The sequence below is a fragment of the Panicum hallii genome, chromosome 2 (assembly GCF_002211085.1).
Source record: "Panicum hallii strain FIL2 chromosome 2, PHallii_v3.1, whole genome shotgun sequence".
Taxonomy (NCBI): Eukaryota; Viridiplantae; Streptophyta; class Magnoliopsida; order Poales; family Poaceae; genus Panicum; species Panicum hallii.
Window position 1 is genome coordinate 161,709 of NC_038043.1, and position 23,262 is coordinate 184,970.

A 23,262-nucleotide genomic window follows, 5' to 3' on the forward strand; every position below is an offset into this window, starting at 1 on the left:
GAAAAAGATGAAACACTCCACCACTCTACTCTAGAATGACGAATTTAGTTGATTGAATTTGTCCAGTGAGCTGAGAGTAGTATACGTAGCTGGGCCGGCGAGCAGCTAGCTTGTGGCCAGTACTGCACTGTGCACCAAAGCAAGAGACAACTAGCGCCCCTCCCTTCTCCGATCCTGAATTGAAATCAGCAACAAAACAAAACTATATATATACCCTAGGCACACCCACTGACACGCTGCACCTAAGCAAGCGTACAAACTAATAATAAGCCTCAACTGATCGATGGAGAAGACTTGCTTGATGCTTGGTTCTCTCGATCCATCATCTACGAGCGATCGAGCCACTTCTTCTTCTAATAATACACTGATTAGCTAGGCTAGCAGCTACCATTAATTAGACTCACTTCTTCATTCCTCCGGTACGGTGCTAATACATCACAAAAGCATATAAATATATGTATATATATACACAAGGGTAGCCAAGTAGTATTTGTAAATATGCTGTGTCACATCATCATCACAGCATATGGTACTGATGATGGACCATTGCCAAACAACAAAAACCCAGCCTGCCTGCTTCTCCGATCGATCCAACTTGGCATGCGCTACTGATCGACATTATCCTCGTCGACTACTAGTCGTCGCAGCAGCAGCAGCAGTAGTCGTCGTCTACCAGTAGTACCATCCATCCATCAGCTAGCAGCTACGCACCAAGCAATGGAGCAAATGGCCAAGTACTACTGGGCTACGCTGGGTGCAAGGACCGCCGCTGCTGCGGCTACTAGCAGCAGCCTCAGGTCCTGGCCGCCGCCGGCGCATCATGCCGGCGAGCCGTCATGGGAGGAGCTGGCGTTCGCCCAGGACGCGGCGGGGCACCTCGGCGGCTGCGTGTGGCCGCCGCGATCCTACACCTGCACCTTCTGCCGCCGGGAGTTCAGGTCCGCGCAGGCGCTTGGCGGCCACATGAACGTGCACCGCCGCGACCGGGCTCGCCTCCGGCAGTGCGCCTCGCCGGACCATGAAGTCATCATCCAGGACGCACAGAATAAGCAGCAACAGTATCCGTCGATCGCCGCCGCCCCTCCTGCGGATCACCACCAGCTTCTGCAACCGCAGCCCAAGGCAGTATTAATCTCTGCCCCTAAATCTACTACTTGCTGTGATCATCAAGCTGCTTGCAATAAGGCGGAGGGGGCTGTGATTAGTACTACTACTACTACTTCTCCATCATACATATCAACCATCATCAAGGAGAGCAAGAACAAGGTAGTCATCTCCATACCAGCTGCAGCGACAGCGGGCAGCAAACAAGCTCTAGATCAAATCGATGAGGAGGAGGAGGAGGAGGAGGAGGAGATTGTAGCGGACAGGAGGAAGCGAAGGCGGGTGGTCCATCAGCAGCCAGAGGCGTTCTTCTTCCTGCGGCCTCTGGCATCATCCAAAGGAGTTGAACAGCATGATGCAAAGGTACAAAAAGTAATCAGAAGCCCTAGCCCCAATTCATCACTTCATCAGCTTGCAGGCCGGCAAGAAGTGGATCTGGAGCTCAGGCTTGGAAGTAGCAGTCCTAAATTAAAGTAGCGTGAATGGATGGATAATTTCTTCCCTGCTGCTGTGTTTCATCTATATATCTACTTCTCACCATGCGAGTTTGTGCGTGCACAACTGAATCATATGTATACTTGATCCTTCGTTATCGATGAGGACTGTTTTTTCCATCCAGTTGTTCTTTCCCCTCTCTTCTAGATTAATTTGTCTCTAGCTAGGTTTCTTCAGTCATCGTCTGCCTGAGATGTTCTCGATTTTATCCAAGTCGGTATGCCTTTAATTTGGCCAAAGTTCTTGCTGTAAAAGCTTGTATGTTAATTCTCAAACTAATACTATATAAACTATATATAATTCAAAAAATGATACTACATGTAGTTCCTCTCGTAATAGCTCGACTTGATTTGATCTTATTAAATTGTGAACTAGACTTTTCATTTATTTGTTCTATTATGTGCTTCGCTGTGGTTCATTTTGTACATGATCTTCTAATTATATTGATATTCATTGATGGTCACTGGGTTTTTATATTGCCTTTTGTTCTTAATAACACATACTCCAGTTTTTGTCAATAGTTATACTTAGTATCATTTATTTTTAAAGGTATAAGAACAATGCTCTAAGAGCAAAGAAAGATCGAGAAGCTTGCTTGGGTACCATTACGAAAGATTAGTTAATTAAAATTTGAATGACGTATGTAACAAGTATGGGTAAAATGATTAATTCTCATTACATGTCCAGTAACATATGTATATAATATATCTTATTTTTTCACTGCATCATTTCTCCAAATACTTCTTCTGACAATAAAAGCAAAACTCATATAAAGTTTCTTCCGGGGTCCAGCTTTGCTATTGTCATAAGACATATGGTTGATTATATATACTCTATATATAGTCACATACCCAACATATATACCATTATAGACGTTCTAGTATGATCACATACTCCATATACATACTCTTCGTCCGGTCAAATACGTCCTTACATCATGAGATACACATGTGGGAGTAGCTACAAGCGAGTGTAGAAATAATTTTTCATATATATATATATATATATATATATATATTATTCATGCATATATACGGATGGTAGCTAGCAATATATATATGGCAAACAAATAATTGCTGGGTACATGCATGTTTGCCTCAGAATCGACCCTTGTTTGGGCACTGGTCTGCTGGTCCTATCTAGCTTGATTATTTCTCCTTCAACCATAAGCAAGCTAGCTAAAAGCCTAAGGTTGCTTCTTATTCTAGCTCAGATCACAAGCAGACAGTAGACAGGGCAAAGTGGTCATCTGTTCTTGTCTTTTGCTCTATACCGTCCCTCGCTATGAAGCAAGGGCACTGCAAGGAATATAATGTTTCTCCTTTATTATAACATATCAAGGGATTAAACAGATAGCTACAAATTAAGGTGGATGCTGCATAAACACGCACACTTTTTGTTATTAGTAGTACACTAAGTACTCATATATACTTACTAATGTATTTATGCACATTATACCTTTTTGCTATCTTCTCTCCTCCCACCCCCAGTTATATATCTGTGTTCTTTTTTATGGCTTTATTTTGAATGCTCGCTGCTTTTAATTTGTCGCTGCCCTTGAACCATGCATACATTATTGTACATTTCATTGATTAGATCAGTAGAGACAGAGGGAACGTAACCAATCGATTGAGTGCTGATGATGCGGATGATGATGATGATGATGTGTGTGTGTGTGAGGCTGCTGCATACCTGCATGCCACCATTGTCATGGTTTGGTCTGGTCTGCTCTGGTCACAGAGAGAGAGAGAGAGAGAGAGAGAGAGAGAGAGAGAGAGAGAGGGGGATCGTATCGATCCGTGCAATTGCAAAGATGCAGTGGGGGCTCCTTGTCTGTATTATACCATGCATGCATGACATGACAGTACATGTCTATGCGTATTCTGAGCTGTGCTGGAATGTGTCAGTGGCATATATTGTGAGTGGGTGAGATTAGGCCAGGCCCCTTGCTTGTGACACATGCATCTAGATCTGTCGTCTCTGCAAGTGCATAATATAAGCATGCTCTGGCCTCCATCTATCTGCTCTGGACCTTATTACCATCATGCATATACTCTAGCATTGGATCTGCAATGAGCACTACTTAGACTTAGCTAGGAATAGCTAGCTCGACTGCATGCAATCAACTGAATTAATCTTGCATTGTAGGCCTGTAGCTAGTATACGCGTGCTCCAAAAACAAAATTTCCTCACTACTAGGATCATTTACCTACAATTCTCTTTAGCTTACTTTATTATAATGTCAAGTGAAGAATTCGGAATATATAAAAATATATATGCTTGGATTTTGTTGAATAAACAATAACTTGCCGTACAAATAAATAATACGAGTGACAGTGGTAGTAGGAGTAGACTTTGTTAATTGATGGGGAGTATTAATTCAGAGATTCATCAGTAAGCTGACAGTTTAAGCACATCCATGCGTACAGGCGGCCGGATATTATTACTATCATTGAGCCCATGGTCAGTATGCTTTCTGTGCGCGTGTGTGTGTCATTCCCTTGTGCTTTCATATTGGTTAGGTAAACCCCTAGTGCCTGCTTTTTATTTAATCAATCTGTATCTCATATCTATTCTATTGGAGATTGCATATTGCATGTACTCTATTTAATTTGTTCTGTGCTATGGGTACACGTACGTTATATCTCTCTCCTTCGATTGGAGAAGAAGATTGCCGAAATAGATCGATTGGAGGTTCAGGTGTGGGGTGGTTATTAGCTAGGGAGGGATCCATGGCCGCAGGCTTTAAAGGGATGGTCGTGGGTGGCAATTTTGTTCTCGAGGCAACACAATTTAATCGGGCATCATTTCTATTTAAAATACTGATGCACAACTCTCCTGCATGTTTAAGAAAAAATATATTGCTCTGTTATCTGGCCTACCTGTACTAGTCCATGAACCCATGCCCCTTACCGCAATATAGGTTGTTTTCTTTAAAAGACATAATTGTTAGAAATTCATGAATAAACGTGGGGCCCATAGCTAATCAAGATTTCTTATTTTTTGCACGGTCTCCTATACATACACACATGGATTTTTCTTCATATTCTAACATAATGGTCATATATATATATATTTGTCTATCTATCATGTCGTGATATACCACTTTAGTTCCTAGTTAATCTATATATCTTTCTGTCCATATTCACGATTAATTCAATCCTTTTCCATCGCACCTCCATGTGTATTTGACATTTGTTTAGTCGATACCTTAGCTTAAGTGATGTTAAGCATTGAAATATGTATACTTTATCATTGAGGCGCAATCCGCATACGCATCACACATTCAAATTTTGACTGATGTTAACAAATATAGCCGCTTAAAAAAGCTATTCTTTTATTTTTGGCATGCAAGCTGGGACTTTATTAAAAAAAAGAAGCAGCCGTTCTGCAAATGCCAAATACCAAAATGTTGCTTCATTGGCTGGCGGTCGAAGGCAGTGATGGGCTTATGAATGTTGAGCCCTTCTTTTTATGGGCTGGGCTCATGGGCCCTCGTTTTGGTTTGCATAGCTTGCTATGGGCCCCGCCCTTGCATGTAGACTGGACTGATAGTGGAGGAGCAGTAGCATCAACATATATTAGCATCTTTCTTTAGAACGATATTAGCATCTTTGTATGTATCTTCGCACGTAGCCCACGCAAGCATCTCCATAACATTGTGCATTCATACGTTTCGATAGAAAAATGTTTAGTTCCAAGCAAGTACAGCAATACTGATTTGTCCTGTGCTGCAAAGCCAGGATCGACAGTGTTACGTTTGTAGATCTGCTGTGTTTGTTGGCAACAACATGCCGATCGACCGAAAGCGAATAAAGCAACTCGTGGCTGAAAATTGCTTGCATTAATACGGTGGACTTTTGTGCAATCTCTGAACGCAATCCCAAGGGCCGGCGATTAGTTCGTCAAATGCCTGGTTTATATATGAAACCGGGCGCAGAATACTGGAAAGGACGATCATATTCATATCATCACAAATAGATATAGATGATCCAACCGATGGGTATACGAGGACAAGAACGTCCATCTTCTAATTAATTAGCAACACAATAATGCAGTGATGGTGGAGAGTAATTAAAGCGCGTGGGCAAAATATATTACGAGCGTTGGGTTCACATTTTGATGGCTTTGCTAGCTAGCAGGTAGCTAGTGACCACGCGTGCCAAAATTATTTATTTTGTATGAAATACAATACAGACAGCACAAGCTCACGTACACGTGTGCGTGCTCACCCTTGCAAATATACGCACGCAATCTTACCAGAAAGACTAAGCCAGTAGATCTCGATCACCACAAGCACCCGTTTATTGGCGGGTATGTCGCCTAGCGCCGTTTAAATCATAGAATAAATTTAGAAAAATATGAGCACCAATACCGAGTCGAGAGCTCGAACCTGGTAGGCAGGTTCCACCACAACGCGTGCCAAAATTATTGATGAAAGTATGATAAGAATCAATACAAGCAAACAACCGCTCATGCGTAAAAAAGTTACATATATTATGATAATTGGTTTTAAAATATTTTAAGTTAAATAATATTATTTTTATGTTGTCAATCTTTATGATTCTTGTACTATCCATAGTTAAATGTTTGATTTGAAAAAAATTAAAAATAATTATATTCTGGGATAGAAAGTAAGAAATAGGAGACGGATGGGATGAAGAAGCTGTACGCTTTTTTGTAAGATTGAGAATGTCATACCTTCCCTATCATATATCTCTTGTATTGCTGTATATGAGGTCAAGTGAGTCAGTGTGAATGCCCCATGCATATTCAGCACTACTAGCTGCTAGTTAATTAGGTCGTGGGGCTCTCTTAGCTTCTGTGTGTTGTGTTCACACGCGCGCACACTGACACAGACCGTACCAGTCGACGACGACAGTGATCGATGATCGATGCACATCGCGGCATAGCCGCATAGCTAGCTAGAGACGTCTGACCGGCCGGCCGGCCACATATCTAGCTGCGTTTGCAATTTGCATTGCTTAGCTTATATAAAGGGCCGCAGGGGTGCTGCCTCTTGCTCATCCATGGCCGGCCACATCGCTAGCTAGCTAGAGCCTAGAGGTAGCAGCAGGATCGGAGGTCGATCGATGGCCCAGGTGCAGGTGCAGGTCCAGGCGGCGGCCGCCACCATGGAGATGATGTTGAAGAAGCCGCAGGCCAGCAGCTGCTGCTCCGACGACATGGCGGACCTGGAGCGCGCGCTGGCGCTGGAGGTGGCCGCGCCGACCACGGTGCCGCGTCAGGACTCACTGTACAGGGACGCGACGAGGGCGGCCGGCGGCGGGAACCACGAGGGGCAGGACGGGTGGGCGCGGACTCTCCGTCTGGCCTTCCAGTGCGTGGGCGTGCTCTACGGCGACATCGGGACGTCGCCGCTGTACGTGTACTCGAGCACCTTCACCGGCGGCATCCGCCACACCGACGACCTCCTGGGTGTGCTCTCGCTCATCATCTACAGCTTCCTCCTCTTCACCATCATCAAGTACGTCTACATCGCGCTCAGAGCAAACGACGACGGGGACGGTACGTATGTATTAGCAGCTAACTATCGAATTATATTTTTTAATGAAAAACGTGCTCACGCTCGGTCGCTAAAAGAAACCGATCGATTCATCAGCTGCTGGCCTGCTGCTGCTGCCGTACCCAATTGAATTAACCAACCAACCAAATTAAATAAAAGTCCCAGCTGCTAGCAGCAAGTGGGAGGAACGACAGTCTAGCTAACCATCATCATCATCGTCGGACTTTGCCCGCGCGCAGGCGGTACGTTCGCGCTCTACTCGCTCATCTCCCGTCACGCCAAGGTGAGCCTGGTGCCCAACCACCAGGCCGAGGACGACATCAACGGCGGCGGCGACGAGGCCGTGCTGGCGGCCAAGCCGTCGCTCCGTGGCAGCGTGCGGCGGCGGACGGTGCAGCTGGCGTCGTCGAGGGAGCAGCGGGCGCAGTGGGTGAAGCAGCTGCTGGAGACGAGCAAGCCCGTGCGCATCTCGCTGTTCCTGCTCACCGTGCTGGCCACGGCCATGGTCATCAGCGACGCCTGCCTCACGCCGGCCATCTCCGTGCTCTCCGCCGTGGGGGGGCTCAAAGAGAAAGCACCCAACCTCACAACAGGTCCGCTGTTTCCTCCGTATGTACATCATATATACTCTATCATGCATTTAATTTAGATAGACATCTAGCTACCTAGTAGCTTAATTATAGAGACGAAGGTCGATGTGATGGCCAACTCCATCAGCATATAGCAGGCAGACGGCGATGCACAGTCGTCTAGCTTAATTAGGACGGACTATAGATAGCTAGCTCCATCGACGATCGGCCTTGGAGCAGCTCCAGCAGTCTTCTATTTCCTAATAAACTGTTAATATTGGGGAAAGATATGATCTAGCAGTTCCCCAGTACATCTCTCTTTTCCCAATAAGTATTGGTTTATCTTAATATTTCACCCCAACTCCTCGCAAATAAAGGGAGAGTTCCTCCTCTCCGTTGTATCGGGATAGCACTGCTGGGAGACCGTAAACATATCTCTCCCAATAACTTATGAAAGTGGTATTGGGATATTCTAATAATACTTTATTGGCGATGTTTACTGGGACACTGCACTAATACGGAGTATCTCTCCTAGCTTAGTTGGTCGAGATTTGGGCCCACATGCACGTATGAACTCCTTAACTACAAAAAATTAATGATATATAGTGGATGGAGACAGTCGGACTACTACCTTTGATACATATAGTATGTAGATGTATAGACGTTGTGATCAGAGCAGGTCGATCAGCCATCCATGGAAATTTTCCACCACCATTAATCATGCATGCATGAAACTAGCTAGCTAGTCAAACAAACATATTTAAGTTGATGTCTATATATAAACAAGCAAACCACTGCATGCATGTGTTACCTCCCGAGTCTAGGTTTATATGACACACCTGGTGACTAGTTGACACGTGGAAATAAAATTAAAGCACTTGAGAGCTCTCCATACAATATATCAGAAAAATATTATATCGTCTATACGAATGTTGTTGGTCTCATGCTTCAAACTAACCCTCCATTAATCTCTCCATCTATCTCTTGTTTCTCATTCTCCCTCAGATCATCAAATAAAATCATACGTGGCACCTGCCTCTTGCAGATACTATATAGCTGATGCCACCCCGTTGCATATGCCCTTAGCTAGAGGTGGTCTAAAATGTGAACGCATTCATTTTAGGTGGAAATAGAACATTGATATTTTCTAATAATAAAGTTGTGCAGACAATGATGTGGTACTCCCAATGAATGAATTTCTCACCGCGCTTTGTTTTATTAATTATAATAAGCAAGCCTTCTAATCCCGAGTCCATTATTACATTTATTTACTCGACATGATGATCTTTCTTTATTAGTAGTATAGTATACAATGGTTTTTACAAACAATTAACGCCTATATGATGAACAAACCTAGTAACACCAATATTTCGTTGCCAATTAATCTATGTATCTTTTTACATATTGACTGATATGATGGTCAAGTTATCAGGCCAATATTAGGAAGGTAGTAATTAAAGGTCGTTTGTGGATTTATAGTAATTTTGGATTTATTACATTAAACTAGCACAGTGTCCGTGTGTTGCTACGGGTAATATAAATTTTACCCGGATCTACGTAAGATCACCAACTTTGTACTTTTACTCCGATCATGTCGTGACCGCGTGAGGCATTGATTGTCCAGTTTCCGATTTGGATTCCAATTGATTATTCAGGATTCCGGTTAAGATTCCGATTGACGGATCAAGAAGTCATTACTTGCTTTAGAAATAGTAGAGATAGAAATAGAGATGTAGGGTGGTTTTGAGAGGTAGATCAGCTATCGATGGGCAACACGGACCGTACCGCTCTTTCAATGCCAGTATTAGGATGGGCCTGTAACTTCACATGGATGATGATGGATCCAATAATAATTGGTTAAGCAGTCTGCATCCTTGTGATAAATTGCCCGTTGCGTTGTGTCTACACATCCTCACACATAGCTTGATTATTGGATCTCTCTGTTGATTGATTATATATATGAGTGGGTCCGATGTAATAATTATTCAAGGGATATGATAACTACTGTATACAAAATCATCAATAATTAATCATTCTTTTTCTAATTAGAACGACAACAATGGGATAATTATTTAAGTGATGTATTATATATATATATATATAGTCTCAATCAAGGCTGTCTTTTTATGCAGTGTGCTATTAACTGTCAAGATTAGGTATTTGAAAATGGTACCAGTACATTTCTCTGAAGTACATATGCATGGTTTTATAAAAATAAAAATAAAAACATACCTTTTCTATGTATGTTTTACTCATTTGCTGCAACGACTGAATAACATCGCCATTAATCTTGCTTACCGATATAGATAGGGATGCATCATATCAGGTAATAGGTACATACTTATAGTCTTATATTAGCTAGGTAGGATGCAAATAGTACAGCAGGGCACTGCTTCTCAACCTCAAGCGAAGCAGTGGGCGTACCTAGCAGTAGCAGCTATCTACATGAACAGTAGTACTGAAGACCGGCCGGCCAGTGTGTGATGTGAATGAACCATCCCTCTGAAACACGCATATGCAGTTGCAGCTCCGTCCGTCCGTATGATGTGCAACTCCATCTGCTTTATTACCTGCTAATACTGTTGCACTGATGTGATTTGGTGTGGTAGACACCACCGCACAGACCCCACTGCACTTCATGCACCTTGACTAGCCCATCGATCTTCTTCTCCATAGATATGATCTCTGCGCATCATCAGCATCCACGTACGACGACATTACTGATGCTTCATTCCAGTGATGTCGATTCAATTCAGATGCACTAAGTACTATATATATATATATGCTCTGTCGATCAGTAAGTGTGCGATGATGAATGTCATTAGCAGCATGCAGTACGTAGTAATTGAATTGAACTGAACACCACCCTAACTAGCTAGTAACCCATAAACAAATTAAATTGAAACAAAACAATTCTGCAGACCAGATCGTGTGGATCACGGTGGCCATCCTGGTGCTGCTCTTCGCCGTGCAGCGCTTCGGCACCGACAAGGTGGGCTACCTCTTCGCCCCCGTCGTCCTCCTCTGGCTCCTCCTCATCGGCGGCGTCGGCGTCTACAACCTCCTCCGCCACGACGTCGGCGTCCTCCGCGCCTTCAACCCCAAGTACATCCTCGACTACTTCCGCCGCAACGGCCGCGACGCCTGGGTCTCCCTCGGCGGCGTCCTCCTCTGCTTCACCGGCACCGAGGCCCTCTTCGCCGACCTCGGCTACTTCAGCGTCCGCTCCATCCAGCTCAGCTTCGCCTTCGGCCTCGTCCCCGCCGTCCTCCTCGCCTACATCGGCCAGGCCGCCTTCCTCCGCCGCTACCCGGACCAGGTCGCCAACACCTTCTACCAGTCCACGCCGGAGGCCCTCTTCTGGCCCACCTTCGTGCTCGCGCTCGCCGCCTCCGTCATCGGCAGCCAGGCCATGATCTCCTGCGCCTTCGCCACCATCTCGCACTCGCAGGCGCTCGGCTGCTTCCCGCGGGTCAAGGTCCTCCACACCTCGCGCCAGTACCAAGGCCAGCTCTACATCCCGGAGGTCAACTTCCTCCTGGCCCTCGCCGCCTGCGTCGTCACGCTCGCCGCCAAGACCACCACCGTCATCGCCGAGGCGCACGGCATCTGCGTCGTCCTCGTCATGCTCATCACCACGCTGCTGCTCACCCTGGTGATGCTCCTCGTCTGGCGGGTCAACGCCGCCTGGGTCGCGCTCTTCTTCTTCGTCTTCGCCGCCGCCGAGTCCGCCTACCTCTCCTCCGTGCTCTACCGCTTCGCTCACGGTGGGTACATCCCCGTCGCCATGTCCGCCGTGCTCATGGCCGTCATGGTGCTCTGGCACTACGTGCACGTCCGTCGCTACGAGTACGAGCTGGAGCGCACCGTGTCGCACGACACCGTGCGGGAGCTGCTGGCGCGGCGCGACCTCGTCCGCGTGCCCGGCGTGGGGCTCTTCTACACGGAGCTGGTGCAGGGCATCCCGCCGGTGTTCCCGCACCTGGTGGAGAAGATCCCCTCCATCCACGCCGTGCTGCTCTTCGTCTCCGTGAAGCACCTCCCCGTGCCGCACGTGGACGCGGCCGAGAGATTCCTGTTCCGGCAGGTGGTATCCGAGTCCGGCGGCGGCGGCCGGGTGTTCCGGTGCGTGGCGCGCTACGGCTACCGGGACCCGCTGGAAGAGGCGAAGGACTTCGCGGCCAGCCTGGTGGAGCGCCTCCAGTACTACGTCCGAGACGTCAACCTCTACGGCTTGGACCACCAGCAGGCGGGCGCCAGGGTGAGCTACCCGAGCTCGCGCTGCGACAGCATGGCCATGGCGCGCCAGAGGTCCGTCGGCAACATGAACATGATGCGGCCGTCGGCGTCGTACACAGAGAGCCTGGCCCTGTCTCGAGCCAGGTCGTCAGGGATGACAACGACGATGATGCTGGGCATGCACTCGGCGTCGTGCACCGACCAGCAGCGCGCCTGCAGGCCAACGGCGGCCGGCGTCTTCGCTGAGGAGATGCTGACGCCGGCGGAGTCCTTCTCGGAGCTGTCGCGGATGGGGAGCGTCCAGGCGGCGGTGAAGATGAGCCTGGAGGAGATGGCGCGGATCGAGGAGGAGCAGCGCTTCATCGAGCGGGAGATGGAGAAGGGGGTGGTGTACATCCTCGGGGAGGCCGAGGTGGTGGCGCGCCCGCACTCGTCGCTGCTCAACAAGGTGATGGTCAACTACGCCTACGCCTTCCTCCGCAAGAACTGCCGCCAGGGGGAGAAGATGCTCGCCATCCCAAAGTCGCAGCTGCTCAAGGTCGGAATGACATACGAGATCTGATCATCCATGATCCAAATAGCAGATTAATTGATTTCATGCAGCAATCCACTACTAGATCGATACCCTAGTGGTAGTATAATTGTACACTTACTTCTAGCTCCTGCATATTATTAGCTAGCGTATACCTATATTGTTGGTTCAATTATTCAATTCCTTGAGATCTCCCATCATCTTAAACCGTTCAATTCCTAATTCATTTTAAGCTCATCAGCTGCTGACAGATGCCGGCCGAAGCAAAGAAGCGTACTTCTTGCCCTTTACATTTAGATTCGGTATCTGTTATTTTCTCAACTTTCCGAAGAGTTGATGAAATATTTCTTAAATCTAACTAGGATGCCCCCACTACATGAGTGGCCGGGTGAAAACAGCCCCGGGGGAAAATGGTACGTCCTTGGTGAAATCTGCAAATGACTCCGAGCAAAAAGGGCCAAAAAATGTACTATAGCTCATATGAGGCCCAAAACGAGCCAATCAGTGTTCGCCATGGAAACATCCAAATTTTGTAGAAATGGATATATTTGTCACCATATATGGAATTATGTTCAAACGGGAAGAAACGGCTCATTAACGGGTGAAAATGGCTTGAGGCGAAAACATAAAAAAAAAACCTTGTGCAATAGCTCACGGGAGGTCCAAAACGGACCGACAGGTGCCCACCATGAAAATGTCCAAATTTTGTAGAGATTACTATAGATTTTACAAACAAATGAATCATATTCAAACGGGAGGAAATGACTCATTATCGGATGGAAATGGTTTGGGGCGAAAAGGCCAAAAAACGCGTGCTCTAGCACATCAGGGGCCTAAACACAGACTGATAGGTGCCCGCCACGAAAAAGTCCAACTTTTTTGAAATAACTATAAATATTACTAACATATAGAATCATGTTCAAACAAAAGGAAATAACTCACGTAGGATGAAAATGGCTCCGAGCGAAAACGGCAAAATAACATGCTATAATTCAGGGGAGTTCCAAAACGGGTGGATGGATGCCCGCTGTGAAAACATCCCAATATTTTAGAAATAGATATAGATGTCACAACATATGGAATAATGTCAAAATGGGAGGAAAGGGCTCAACAAGTGAAAATGCCTTGGGGTGAAATTGTCAAAAAACGTGTGCAATAGCTCACGGGAGATCAAAACGGCACCCGTCACTAAAAAGTTCAATTTTTTTAATGACTATAAGTATCACCAACATATGGAATCATGTTCAAACGGCATGATATATATATATATATATAGGTGAAAATGGCTCCGAGCGGAAAGGGATAAAAAAAATTATGCGCAATAGCTCACGTGGGGTCTAAAATGGACGACGGGTGCCCGTCATGAAAATAGCTGAGGACCAACATATAGGAACATATAAGCGAAGTTGGATTCCTTGTGAGGTGGGGGCTCTTCTCCTCGGAGTAGCCTATTGTTGCAGTGACCGAGCTGAGCTGAGCAGACCTCGTGATCTTCCAGCCCAAAACATAAACGTCTTTTTTTTTTATGGTCAACGGGGGGAAAGGCTCCCCACCTGATTTTTCATTAAAGTTGGCTTTCAAATAGCGAAAAAATAAACGTCTCAAAACCAGGCAGTGTCTTGCTGCAAATAAAAGGAATCAGCATTGAACTGAACCTTTTTCCATTGTATTGAACTTGTGGTGATTTATTTCAGAGAGTTTTCAGACTAGACATCACGGCCCATGAGAGCCCCCAACAAGCCTGACTGAAGAAAGAAATGCTGTACAAATGACTATCCTTTCAAACGTTTCTCATATCTCAATAGATTGATCCAGTTTACAGGGAGCAAAATGTTTGGGGTTATACTTCACTTGAGGCCTCTGTTAGCGTATCGATCTGTATACACCATGCATGTCAAGAACAATTTACATTGGACAAGACTAGCATAATTAATGATACTATATATAATACAGGAGGAATGGATGGTGTGTGTGTGTATGATACATGGATGTAATCCAATATTCAGACACGCTAATGGAGTAGAGTAGAGTAGAGTAGAGTAGAGTTGCTTACCCTATTCGATCATCAGCTTCCCTTCCATTTACTAGAGATTGGTTTTGTGTTTGGCTGCCTGGAGTCCTGGACAGGCTTGTGGTCGTCCATCCTGGCCTCCATGAGCTTCTCCCTCAGGCTCTGCTTGCTCTGCTGCGGCGGTGCCACTGCCACTGCCATTGGTGGAGGTGGAGGCGCCTCCGGGGTCACGCTGGACCTCCGGTCCGAAGACGGCGACCAGCCGCCACCAGTCTTCTTCCTGCTCTCGGCGATGGCCGACCTCCAGAGCCTGCGTATCAGCGCCGTGTTCTTCCCCACCGACCGCCGGCTCGCCCCGGACTCCAAGCCGCTGTTCCCGTTGGCCACAGAAGCCGAGCGATCGCTGGTCCCCAACCAGCTGCAGGAGTCCCTGCCTCCGTCGTAGTCCATGTCGGCGGAGCTGCCCCCATTGGCGTACGCGTCGTCGACCTTTGCCAGGAAGAGGTCCGTCGCTGGGCTCACCGACTGCATTGCGCTGACGTTGGAGTTGGACGACGCGGGGCTGTTGGCGCGGTTGGTCTCCTTGCGGCGGAAGTGCTCGAACACCGAATCCGCATCCACCTCGTCGTCCTCGTCGTCGTCGTGCTGGCTGGCGCGGCCGCGAGACCTGAGCTCGGCGCTCGCCGCGGCCGCGGCGGCATCGCTGATGAAGCGTGCCTCCCGCATCGTGGACGATTGGCACGACGAGTCTTTGCTCCGCAGGAACGCCTCCATCTCCGCCTGCAGGTGGCTGAGCTGCGCGTACTTGGTCTCGAGCGCGAGCTTTGCGTCGGAGAGCTTCATCTGCACGCGCTCCTCGCGCCAGACCTCTGCCATCTGCAGCATCCGTCGCTCCTCCTCCATCTCCTCCCGCATGCGCAGGCACTCCCGGCGAAGCAGCTCCACCTCCGCCTGGTCCTCCTCCACCTCCCGCGTGAGCTCGGAGCACGCCTCCTCCATCAGCTCGCGGGCCTTGCGCTCCATCTCGTAGCTCTGCGCCTGCTGCTTGGCCGACGACCTCGCCTCCGCCAGGTCGCGCATGAGCTTGGCGTTGGCCTGCTCCAGCTGCCGCCGGTGCGCCCGCTCCGCGCTGAGCTCCTCCTTGAGGGCGGCGACGGCGTGGCGGGCCTTGTCCCGCACCCGGGCCTTCCAGGACGCCTTGTCCTCGGCCAGATCCCGCAGGAAGCGCTCCAGCCTCTTGGTCATGACGCGGCGCTCCTCCTCGAGCTCGCTGATGTGGCCTCGCGCCTTCTCCAGCTCGGCCTCCATGAGGAGCACCAGAGGAGACGATGATCGCGAGGCCCATTTGGTGGCCTTCTCCATGGCCGACGACGAACACGAACCGTATGGCTCCACGCAGGCGTCGATCTGACGATGATGCAGTGCAGTCAGAATTGCAGTTGCAGATGGCATGCAGAGGCCAAGGAAGGAAGGACTCGGCAACAACAGAATGCACTGCACTGACTCACCTTGTCTAAGATGCCATGGTGGTGGTGGTGGTGGTTCCTACTACAACATTGGCAATGGCTTCCGATTCCGATTCCAATTCCAGGAGCAGCCAAGTGTTTGTTAGCAGGACACCTCCTTCCTTCACCAAGTTTGCTAGGCTGACAACAGAGAAGAACATTTTCGCCATGTCAGGACTGACTACTGAGCATGGGAACAGAACAGAACAGAACAGAAGAATTCGTTCATCATCCCTGGCTGGCTCTACAAACAACTAATGGACTACTACTAATCCGGTACGCCCCCAATTTCATCTTTTTTGGGGGCGGGGGCATGGGCAACGCGATCATGCGGGCCACATTGAACAGAGGAGGAGGAGGAGGAGGAAAAGAGGCTCATCCATTCAGAAGAGAAGAGAAGAGAAGAGAGCGACGATCTGAATCAAGGTTGACCCAGGCATCCAAACTGAAGGAAGGAAGGCAGGAAGGCAGCCAAATAAAGCACAAGAAATCCCACGAGTGCAGATCATGCCTCGCCTTGCCTGCCTAATAATCAATCGAATACAGACTAGAACATGCATTCTTCATTCAGAAACCAAAAAAAGAGGCATCTTTAATTTGGGGATCCGATCATCATCAGTCAAAAAGACAGTAATAAGTCTGATGAGATGAAGAGCAATAATCCACGGCCTCCTGTGATTCTGCTTCTTCAATTCATTTCCCCGGCCCCAACAACACAAATCAAAGACTACAGCCGGGGGCGGCATGGAATGGAATTGGAATTGGAATGGATCAAGAACATAACATACCGCTTGGTTGTGGGGCCCCCCGGCCGCCTTCATCCTCTGTGCGTGGCGCAGCCTCCAGAGCCCGGCGGCTAGGGCCCTGGCCGAGGCGGCGGCGCTCCCCCTGACAGAGACAGGGACATTGCGGTTGCGGCGACGCCTCCTCCGGCGAGGGGTGGCGGAGGAGGGGGTCATGAGATGATCATGGAGAGAGATATGGGGAGGACCACCGGACCGGAGGAGTTACTCTATTGTTATTCCTAGCTTTGCTTTGTTAATGAATGATGAAATGAATCTGATGATGTGGTTGTTGGTTTGCATGCGCATGTGACATGTCATGGGTGGAGTGACCAAGCGCCGCATCACGAGGAGCAAGGAGCGCCACATCGCCATCGCCATGGGGGATCAAACCAACAGCTGCTACCTATTTCTATTTCTATTTCTATTTCAGGAGAGAGAGAGAGAGAGAGAGAGATTAATTAGGATTAGACGACAGATCTCACCCGCCATGATAAGATAAGACGGGTGACTGCGGTTGCTCCTCCCCGCTGGCTTGCTATTGCAGTGGATTCTCTTTCCTCGCCACGTCCATTCGTTCTTCTTCAGCGGTTTTTATCCTGAGAGCTAAAGTTTAAAGTTTAGCACTGTCGTATCATATAATTCGATGCCAATTAGAAGAATTAAATATAAACTAACTATAAAACTAATTACGGAATCATAAGATTAATTCGTGAAGATGGATCAATTAAGTCTAATTAAATCCATAATTAGTCCATATTAATAGCGCGAACTAGGCTAGTGGTTATGCAATTAGTTTTATTATTAGTCTATATTTAATACTTTCAATTAGCAAGCTTTAACCCTATCTTCGACTAGTTTCATTTCTATTTGTTTTCTACAGGTACTGAGAGAAAACCTATGCTAGCTGCTAGGGGCTAGGCAACAAAGCATAGAGGACACTGCTCGCTGCAACCTGTGGATGGACCGACAGATGCGATTGGATGGAAACCAAAGCAGCAAAGTTGGATAGATTGGAGGTCCGGAGAGGACCCACAAGCAGACACCGAATATTCACCGTACCAATGCCACGTGCAGTAGGAATTACCTGGGAGTACGGGTTGCAGAATCATCTGAGATGATTGCCTGCCTTGGGTTTCATTTCATGTCAATGCAAGCTTGGGATTCGGCTGTGTTGTAGAGAGTAGATGCTACGTGCTGTGCTATCATCCGAATCACCAATAATGTCATGACATTTGCCGTGCTAAGTTGACACACTGATTACTCAATCAATAATCACAACTTTAGAACGCGGCGTAATTAAGGTGCTGATCGACCCGGCAGTTTGTTGTTGGTTGGATGCTCAATGCTCAATGCTCAATTGTCCCCACTCAGGTGGGGGAATGCTAATTCTTCTATTCCAGCAACAAATACAACACAGGAAGCAAAGCAAATATATGGAGTAGCATGCTTCTTTAGTTTATCGTTTCTGCTGGTTCAGTTCAAATAGACACACTAACCTGAATGATAACTACCCAATGCAATTATTCAGAGCACAACACAGCACCACTGCTTGCTTAACTGGCGCCGCCAAGCCCAGGCCAAATAATACTCAACAACGCCAGCATCACATGATCCATCTATTAGTATCAATTGAACAATATGAGTGTTAACCAATGCTGAAATCCGTCCCCTCCAGCCAAGTCACCATGCGCATCTCGCATCTCACCACCCCACTTTCTCGCTATACAAAACGAATATAAATTATTGCTATCATTATATTATATGCCTTACAACAAATTACGCTAATATATAGCTACCAGGAGATTACAAAAACACATGTGAACCTACAACACTTTGATGCTCGAGCTCTTCACTGACACCTCCAGTTAGCTCTCCTGAATGAATCTCAATAATTGCCATTTGCCAAACTGGACCACGCTAAGCTTGTACCAGGAGCACCAGAAGAAGGGAGGCCAAAGAAACAAGCAGCCTTAGCTTCAGATTCTTTTGGTTCACACCTGCAAAAAGGAACTGTCACATCTTCTTGTATTTTTATATGCCCTACACATAAACACCAGAGATCAAAGCACAAAATCTAGTTTCCTCACCATTTTGTGCCGATGTCGCAGCAGGTCGCTCTGGAATATTGACAGCTGTATTCAGGAGTAACAAAAATTACTGCGACAGCATAACAAGGACAAAGGCAAGGCACCAGAAAGACACATTCAAGCACCGTAGGAAGCCCATGACACAATACAGCTGTAAAGTCATATATTTAAGCACTCCTATGCCACAAGTACTTTCCTGCACAGCTAGGCAAACAATGGTCCAGATCCAAGATGGAAGATTTAGAGGGTAAATGCAATTTTTACTATCTCATAAGCCTTATTGTTAAAACAAACAAAATGAATAGTCTTTGGATCGAGATATATTAGAAATTGTCCTTAGAGATAGGAGGAGGATAAAATACGGCAAGAAATTAAGCAGATAGACATGACTATAGTCCCACAAGCAGCAAGCGAGGTGATACTGAATCACTGAACTTGCTTCCACAACAAAACCACATATTTAGACTTCATAGCACACTGATTCAGAAGAAAGGGAATACAACAGCAGGCTTCAATATTTAATTTCATAATTTTCAGGTGTACAGGTGCTTTACCTAATAGCATTTAAGAGAAAACCAGAAGAAGTTCATGTGTGTAAACATGTAAATAATAAATAAAACAATTAAGGTGCAAAGTATGTTCAGCACAGCAGGTAGATAGCATACATTTATTGCATGATGAGGACGGTGCTTGCATGGACGATGGCCATGGAGCTGCAATGTTATCATTCAGATCACACGTGAAGCTAATCCCAGAAATGTGGTCAAAGGATGCATCCGAAGGCATACTTGGAAGGAGGCATCCAGATTCTGTGTAAAACCACGAGACCAATCACTACCAAGGAATAGATCGATTTCTTTTGAGTACAGCTCTACACATTGGATGATGTGAAATCTAATGTAGTAAGTTTGAGCATAAAAATCTTTATTAACAGCTAGGAAGTATTGCAGAATTAATCTGTCAGCTAGGTAGGCAAAATATAAATCTACAAATCCTGATTACAGAAGCAATTTCTCAATGAAAACAAAGTAGCCAAAATAGATGTGCTTAGAAATTCAGCTTCTACATGCAGTTCCATTATACACAACTCCTATATGCTAGAGCGGGATTGCTCCAGGGAAATTTAGGATGTTCAAATTTTTTATATAATTCCAGGTGAATCCTAGTAATCATTTCCAATCCCAAACAATAGCTCCTGTTCTTACTTCTACTTCTAAGAGAGCATAACATACTTTAATCCCTTGCAAAAACTAAATAGAAGAGCTTAAAAACTAAAAAGCAGATTAATGTGGTAAGGCATGTAAAATTAATTGATGTTGCAAGGAAACATGGAATTCAGCCTCAACTCAATCAGAGCATAGCATGCCATGTAAAAAAAATGATTTACCATAGACGCATTAGAACAAAGTAATAAAAAACTTGAAAATATTAATTTACCTTGAGATCCAACTGTTTGCGAATCCAGTAGGGGGCAGCCATGCAAACACAATTGTTGAGAAGATAGATAGATATTTCATCAGTTCAGTTGCCAATGTCAAGCAACACAGTGCTAGAAGATAAATATGGCCCTTATGCATAATCAGTTGATAGTTCTTGAATAACTTACCTTGAAGTGAAAAATCCTTTAGTGTTATTTGACAAGAGCTATAGACATTCGTGCTGACGTTCATCTTTTGCAACTTTGCACCAAGAAACGAAGCACAATTTAAAGCTTGCAAGTTTGTTATGAAGCTTTGCTTTTGCAAATGGGCTACATAACTTAACATAGCCTTGCAACATGTAGTACTGTTCTTGATTGTTCCACCACACTCTTTTGCCACCTTACTTGTGTCAGGAAAGCTTAGCGGACAAACTGGAGGGATAGATCAAGAATAGGACCCTCAGTACAAAAACTATTAACAGTAAACAATGGTAATAATACTCAAAATGTAGTAAAATAATATAAATTGTCATTAAAGAATCAAGAATATATATCCATGTATTCCACCAGGTCCAATAAAACCTTAATCCAATAAAATCTTGAAATTTAGTACAAGCGCAGTTGTGGCTATTCAAATCTTCCAAATCTTTTTTTGCCTCAAATAAATGTGCCAAAGTTGTTCTCTTAATCCAAATCATACATATTTCAGCACCATGACACCTAATGCCTTAGTGGCATATTTCTGACCCAAATTTGGAGTGAGAACCTTGCATTGGGTTCCTATTGAGTTCCACGCTATCATTTTCAAATAGTACTATGAGAGAGCTCCAAAGAATCCACAGTGCAAAAAGAAAATTCAGACACCCTACATGGACAATTCAGTCTCTTGCTTTAAAGCATGGTCCTCTTTGGCCAAAAAGGGGAAAAAAATAAGGTCAGTCCTTAAAGTTAAACTATCCTGCTGAAGCATTTTCTTTCCTTTACAGTCCTGAAAAGTTTGACCTCTTACAATCTAGTCCATGATTGAAGTGTGCACCTGCTTTAATTAATTCTGTGATGCGCCCCTTTATGAATTCGATATTTGGATGTAAGCACTTTTTTCAAGTTCAGAAATTCAAGCAGATCGATCTGCTTGGTAAAGTGGCCAATCACATGATGAGTCGATAAAATGATGCACGAACATGGTTTTCAACATCTAGTATCTTAGAAGGTGTGGTCCATTTTACAATTACAGAATAACCAATAACTACACTACAAGATGTTTAATTTTGTAAGCAAACTATAAGAGATGCAGGGAATATCAGAAGGTAACAACTGAAGACATGGAAAGCACATTTGCATTAGTTGTCAGTTTGGAAGTACCTCCATTGACATTGCAGTTAGATATCTGCCTGAGCATCTGCTTTGCAGACGGTGGGTCAAGCCTGCTTGACAACCATCTGAGAACAACGTTCCTGCAACTATCAATTTTGGGGCTCCCAGAGTAGCTCGTCAAGCCTCCATCCTTGGATGAGATTTTCTGGGCAGCCTCGTTTATAGCATTCTGACATGTCTGGCTGCAGCATTCGTTAACAGGGTCGATCTTCCGACAGGCCTCAAGGAGCTTGGACGAGTCAATGACACTCTCAAACGAATCCACGGTGCTGACAGGGCATGATCCCTCGGTGACATTCGAGAGGTGGACCGAGCAAAGGCTGTGGAGATTATCGCTGGCACCTTGGCTCAACAGCAGCTCCTGGACATCCGACAGGCAATAGTTGGCGACAGTGGGATCCAACGCAAGAGACCCTGTCTGCTTGCTAGACTGCCCTATGAGGATGGTCAGTGTTGCCTGAAGCTGGGGGCAGCAAATGACATTGGCCAAGAAAGGAGCAAACGAGGTGAAGCAGTCGACGGCTGTGGTGGTCATCAGTTTATCAACAGCGGTGAAGTTCAATGTGCATTTCCCTGCATTAAGGAATTGACAGGCAGCTTGAGTTGGCATTGGCAAGGCAAACTACAGTTGCAACTTGTTCAGTCGTCAAAACTTTAGAGCTCCCCCAACCAAGCTCCAAAAGGAAGGAAAAGTAGGCTAGTGACAGAGAGTGCGGAAACCTGAGAGCTTTGGCGTGCTGTTGTTGAAGAAGGGCGCGAGCGGAGCAGGCGCCAGGAAGGGAACAAATGGCTTCGGGGAACCGCTGGGGGAGAGCTCCGGCATGGGCATGAGGCCGCTGGGCGGGAGCTCCGGCATGAGGCCGCCGTCATTTTCCCCTGCGTGGACGATCCGGTGAGGCGGCGGGTGGGCCTGAGCAAATGCAGCGCCTGAATCGCGCAACAGCCCCTGCAAACCTGCACATTATCAGGGGGAGAGCACAGATCAGTGGCCTTTGTTCCTAGCATGGAGAACTGGTTGGATTCTCCCAGGCAGTGGCAGCGCCGTAGCTAGCAGCCTCCCTGCTGGTGGATCAAAAATCAGCGAAGCAGCACAGGGAATGGGCGAGCATCCGGGAACGGGAAGGAAGCAAGAATCCATGGCCCCCGTACAGGGACTCAAATATTGGGGAAGAAATAGGAGCGAGGAGGGGAGGAATCAGAAGCCGAGGCAGATGACTACTAAGAGGGTACTCACAGAGGATGGAGAGGGCGGCTACCACGAGGAGCCGCCCAGTCGGGGCCATAGGGTGCCGCGGCAGCAGCGGGCGGCGGCGAACGGATGGAGAAGAGAGGAGGAGGGAAGGGGGGCGGCGCCGCTGTCTGCGCGAGCTCGCGAGTTAGGGGAGTGGAGAAAGTAGGCAGCTCGCTCGCTTTGGAAGGGAAGCACTTGAAAAAACATTAGGTACACCCAGACCGACCAGAGATCCCATCCCTTTGTTTGATCTCCATATTAAATAAGAAGCATGAAGTAGTTAGTAATTCGAAGTCAAGTTTAGCTTTAAAAAACTCCAAAGCATGCCGTAATTCTGAGACAAGTTTAGCTTTTAAAAACTCCAAAGCATGCTAGGGATGAGG

At 46.6% G+C, this 23,262-nt stretch overlaps 4 protein-coding genes across 5 annotated transcripts; 2 read left to right on the forward strand and 2 right to left on the reverse strand.

Annotated features, from left to right (window-relative positions):
- Positions 1-516: 516 nt before the first annotated feature.
- Positions 517-1,718, forward strand: LOC112882788 (transcriptional regulator SUPERMAN-like). Its single transcript, XM_025947934.1, has one exon. It carries the CDS (start codon positions 718-720, stop codon positions 1,579-1,581), a length of 864 nt encoding a protein of 287 aa, XP_025803719.1. The 5' UTR covers positions 517-717; the 3' UTR covers positions 1,582-1,718.
- Positions 1,719-6,610: 4,892 nt separating this feature from the next.
- LOC112881380 (potassium transporter 22-like) lies at positions 6,611-12,703 on the forward strand. Its single transcript, XM_025946035.1, has 3 exons — positions 6,611-7,128; positions 7,366-7,719; positions 10,617-12,703. Exons 1-3 carry the CDS (start codon positions 6,693-6,695, stop codon positions 12,494-12,496), a joined length of 2,670 nt encoding a protein of 889 aa, XP_025801820.1. The 5' UTR covers positions 6,611-6,692; the 3' UTR covers positions 12,497-12,703.
- A 1,419-nt stretch (positions 12,704-14,122) lies between these two features.
- LOC112879768 (dnaJ homolog subfamily C member 21-like) lies at positions 14,123-17,268 on the reverse strand. 2 transcript variants are annotated; one of them, XM_025944156.1, is made up of 4 exons: positions 16,771-17,268; positions 15,986-16,123; positions 14,520-15,884; positions 14,123-14,342 (listed from the first exon to the last, which is right to left on the reverse strand). In XM_025944156.1, the coding sequence occupies exons 1-3, from the start codon at positions 16,939-16,941 to the stop codon at positions 14,532-14,534; spliced, it is 1,662 nt and encodes a 553-aa protein (XP_025799941.1). In that variant the 5' UTR covers positions 16,942-17,268; the 3' UTR covers positions 14,123-14,342; positions 14,520-14,531. The 2 variants fall into 2 exon arrangements, with proteins under 2 accessions (XP_025799941.1, XP_025799940.1); XM_025944155.1 differs by having other exon boundaries at positions 14,313-15,884.
- Positions 17,269-18,316: 1,048 nt separating this feature from the next.
- Positions 18,317-23,043, reverse strand: LOC112883407 (uncharacterized GPI-anchored protein At1g61900). The gene is made up of 8 exons (XM_025948704.1): positions 22,883-23,043; positions 22,369-22,602; positions 21,637-22,221; positions 20,461-20,706; positions 20,292-20,303; positions 19,520-19,663; positions 18,855-18,899; positions 18,317-18,764 (listed from the first exon to the last, which is right to left on the reverse strand). Exons 1-8 carry the CDS (start codon positions 22,929-22,931, stop codon positions 18,685-18,687), a joined length of 1,395 nt encoding a protein of 464 aa, XP_025804489.1. The 5' UTR covers positions 22,932-23,043; the 3' UTR covers positions 18,317-18,684.
- Positions 23,044-23,262: the final 219 nt, after the last annotated feature.

Bases quoted from the DNA above. Each gene is read 5' to 3' on its own strand.
- LOC112882788 (XM_025947934.1), top strand. From the start codon at position 718: ATGGAGCAAATGGCCAAGTACTACTGGGCTACGCTGGGTGCAAGGACC.
- LOC112881380 (XM_025946035.1), top strand. From the start codon at position 6,693: ATGGCCCAGGTGCAGGTGCAGGTCCAGGCGGCGGCCGCCACCATGGAG. The intron at 7,129-7,365 runs GTACGTATGTAT...GCCCGCGCGCAG, and splicing joins AGCAAACGACGACGGGGACG to GCGGTACGTTCGCGCTCTAC. The intron at 7,720-10,616 runs GTCCGCTGTTTC...ACAATTCTGCAG, and splicing joins AGCACCCAACCTCACAACAG to ACCAGATCGTGTGGATCACG.
- LOC112879768 (XM_025944156.1), bottom strand. From the start codon at position 16,941: ATGACCCCCTCCTCCGCCACCCCTCGCCGGAGGAGGCGTCGCCGCAAC. The intron at 16,124-16,770 runs GTATGTTATGTT...CTCTGTTGTCAG, and splicing joins GGGGGCCCCACAACCAAGCG to CCTAGCAAACTTGGTGAAGG. The intron at 15,885-15,985 runs GTGAGTCAGTGC...CATCATCGTCAG, and splicing joins ACCATGGCATCTTAGACAAG to ATCGACGCCTGCGTGGAGCC.
- LOC112883407 (XM_025948704.1), bottom strand. From the start codon at position 22,931: ATGGCCCCGACTGGGCGGCTCCTCGTGGTAGCCGCCCTCTCCATCCTC. The intron at 22,222-22,368 runs GTTTCCGCACTC...TCCTTAATGCAG, and splicing joins CAGCACGCCAAAGCTCTCAG to GGAAATGCACATTGAACTTC. The intron at 20,707-21,636 runs GTACTTCCAAAC...CTATCCCTCCAG, and splicing joins TAACTGCAATGTCAATGGAG to TTTGTCCGCTAAGCTTTCCT.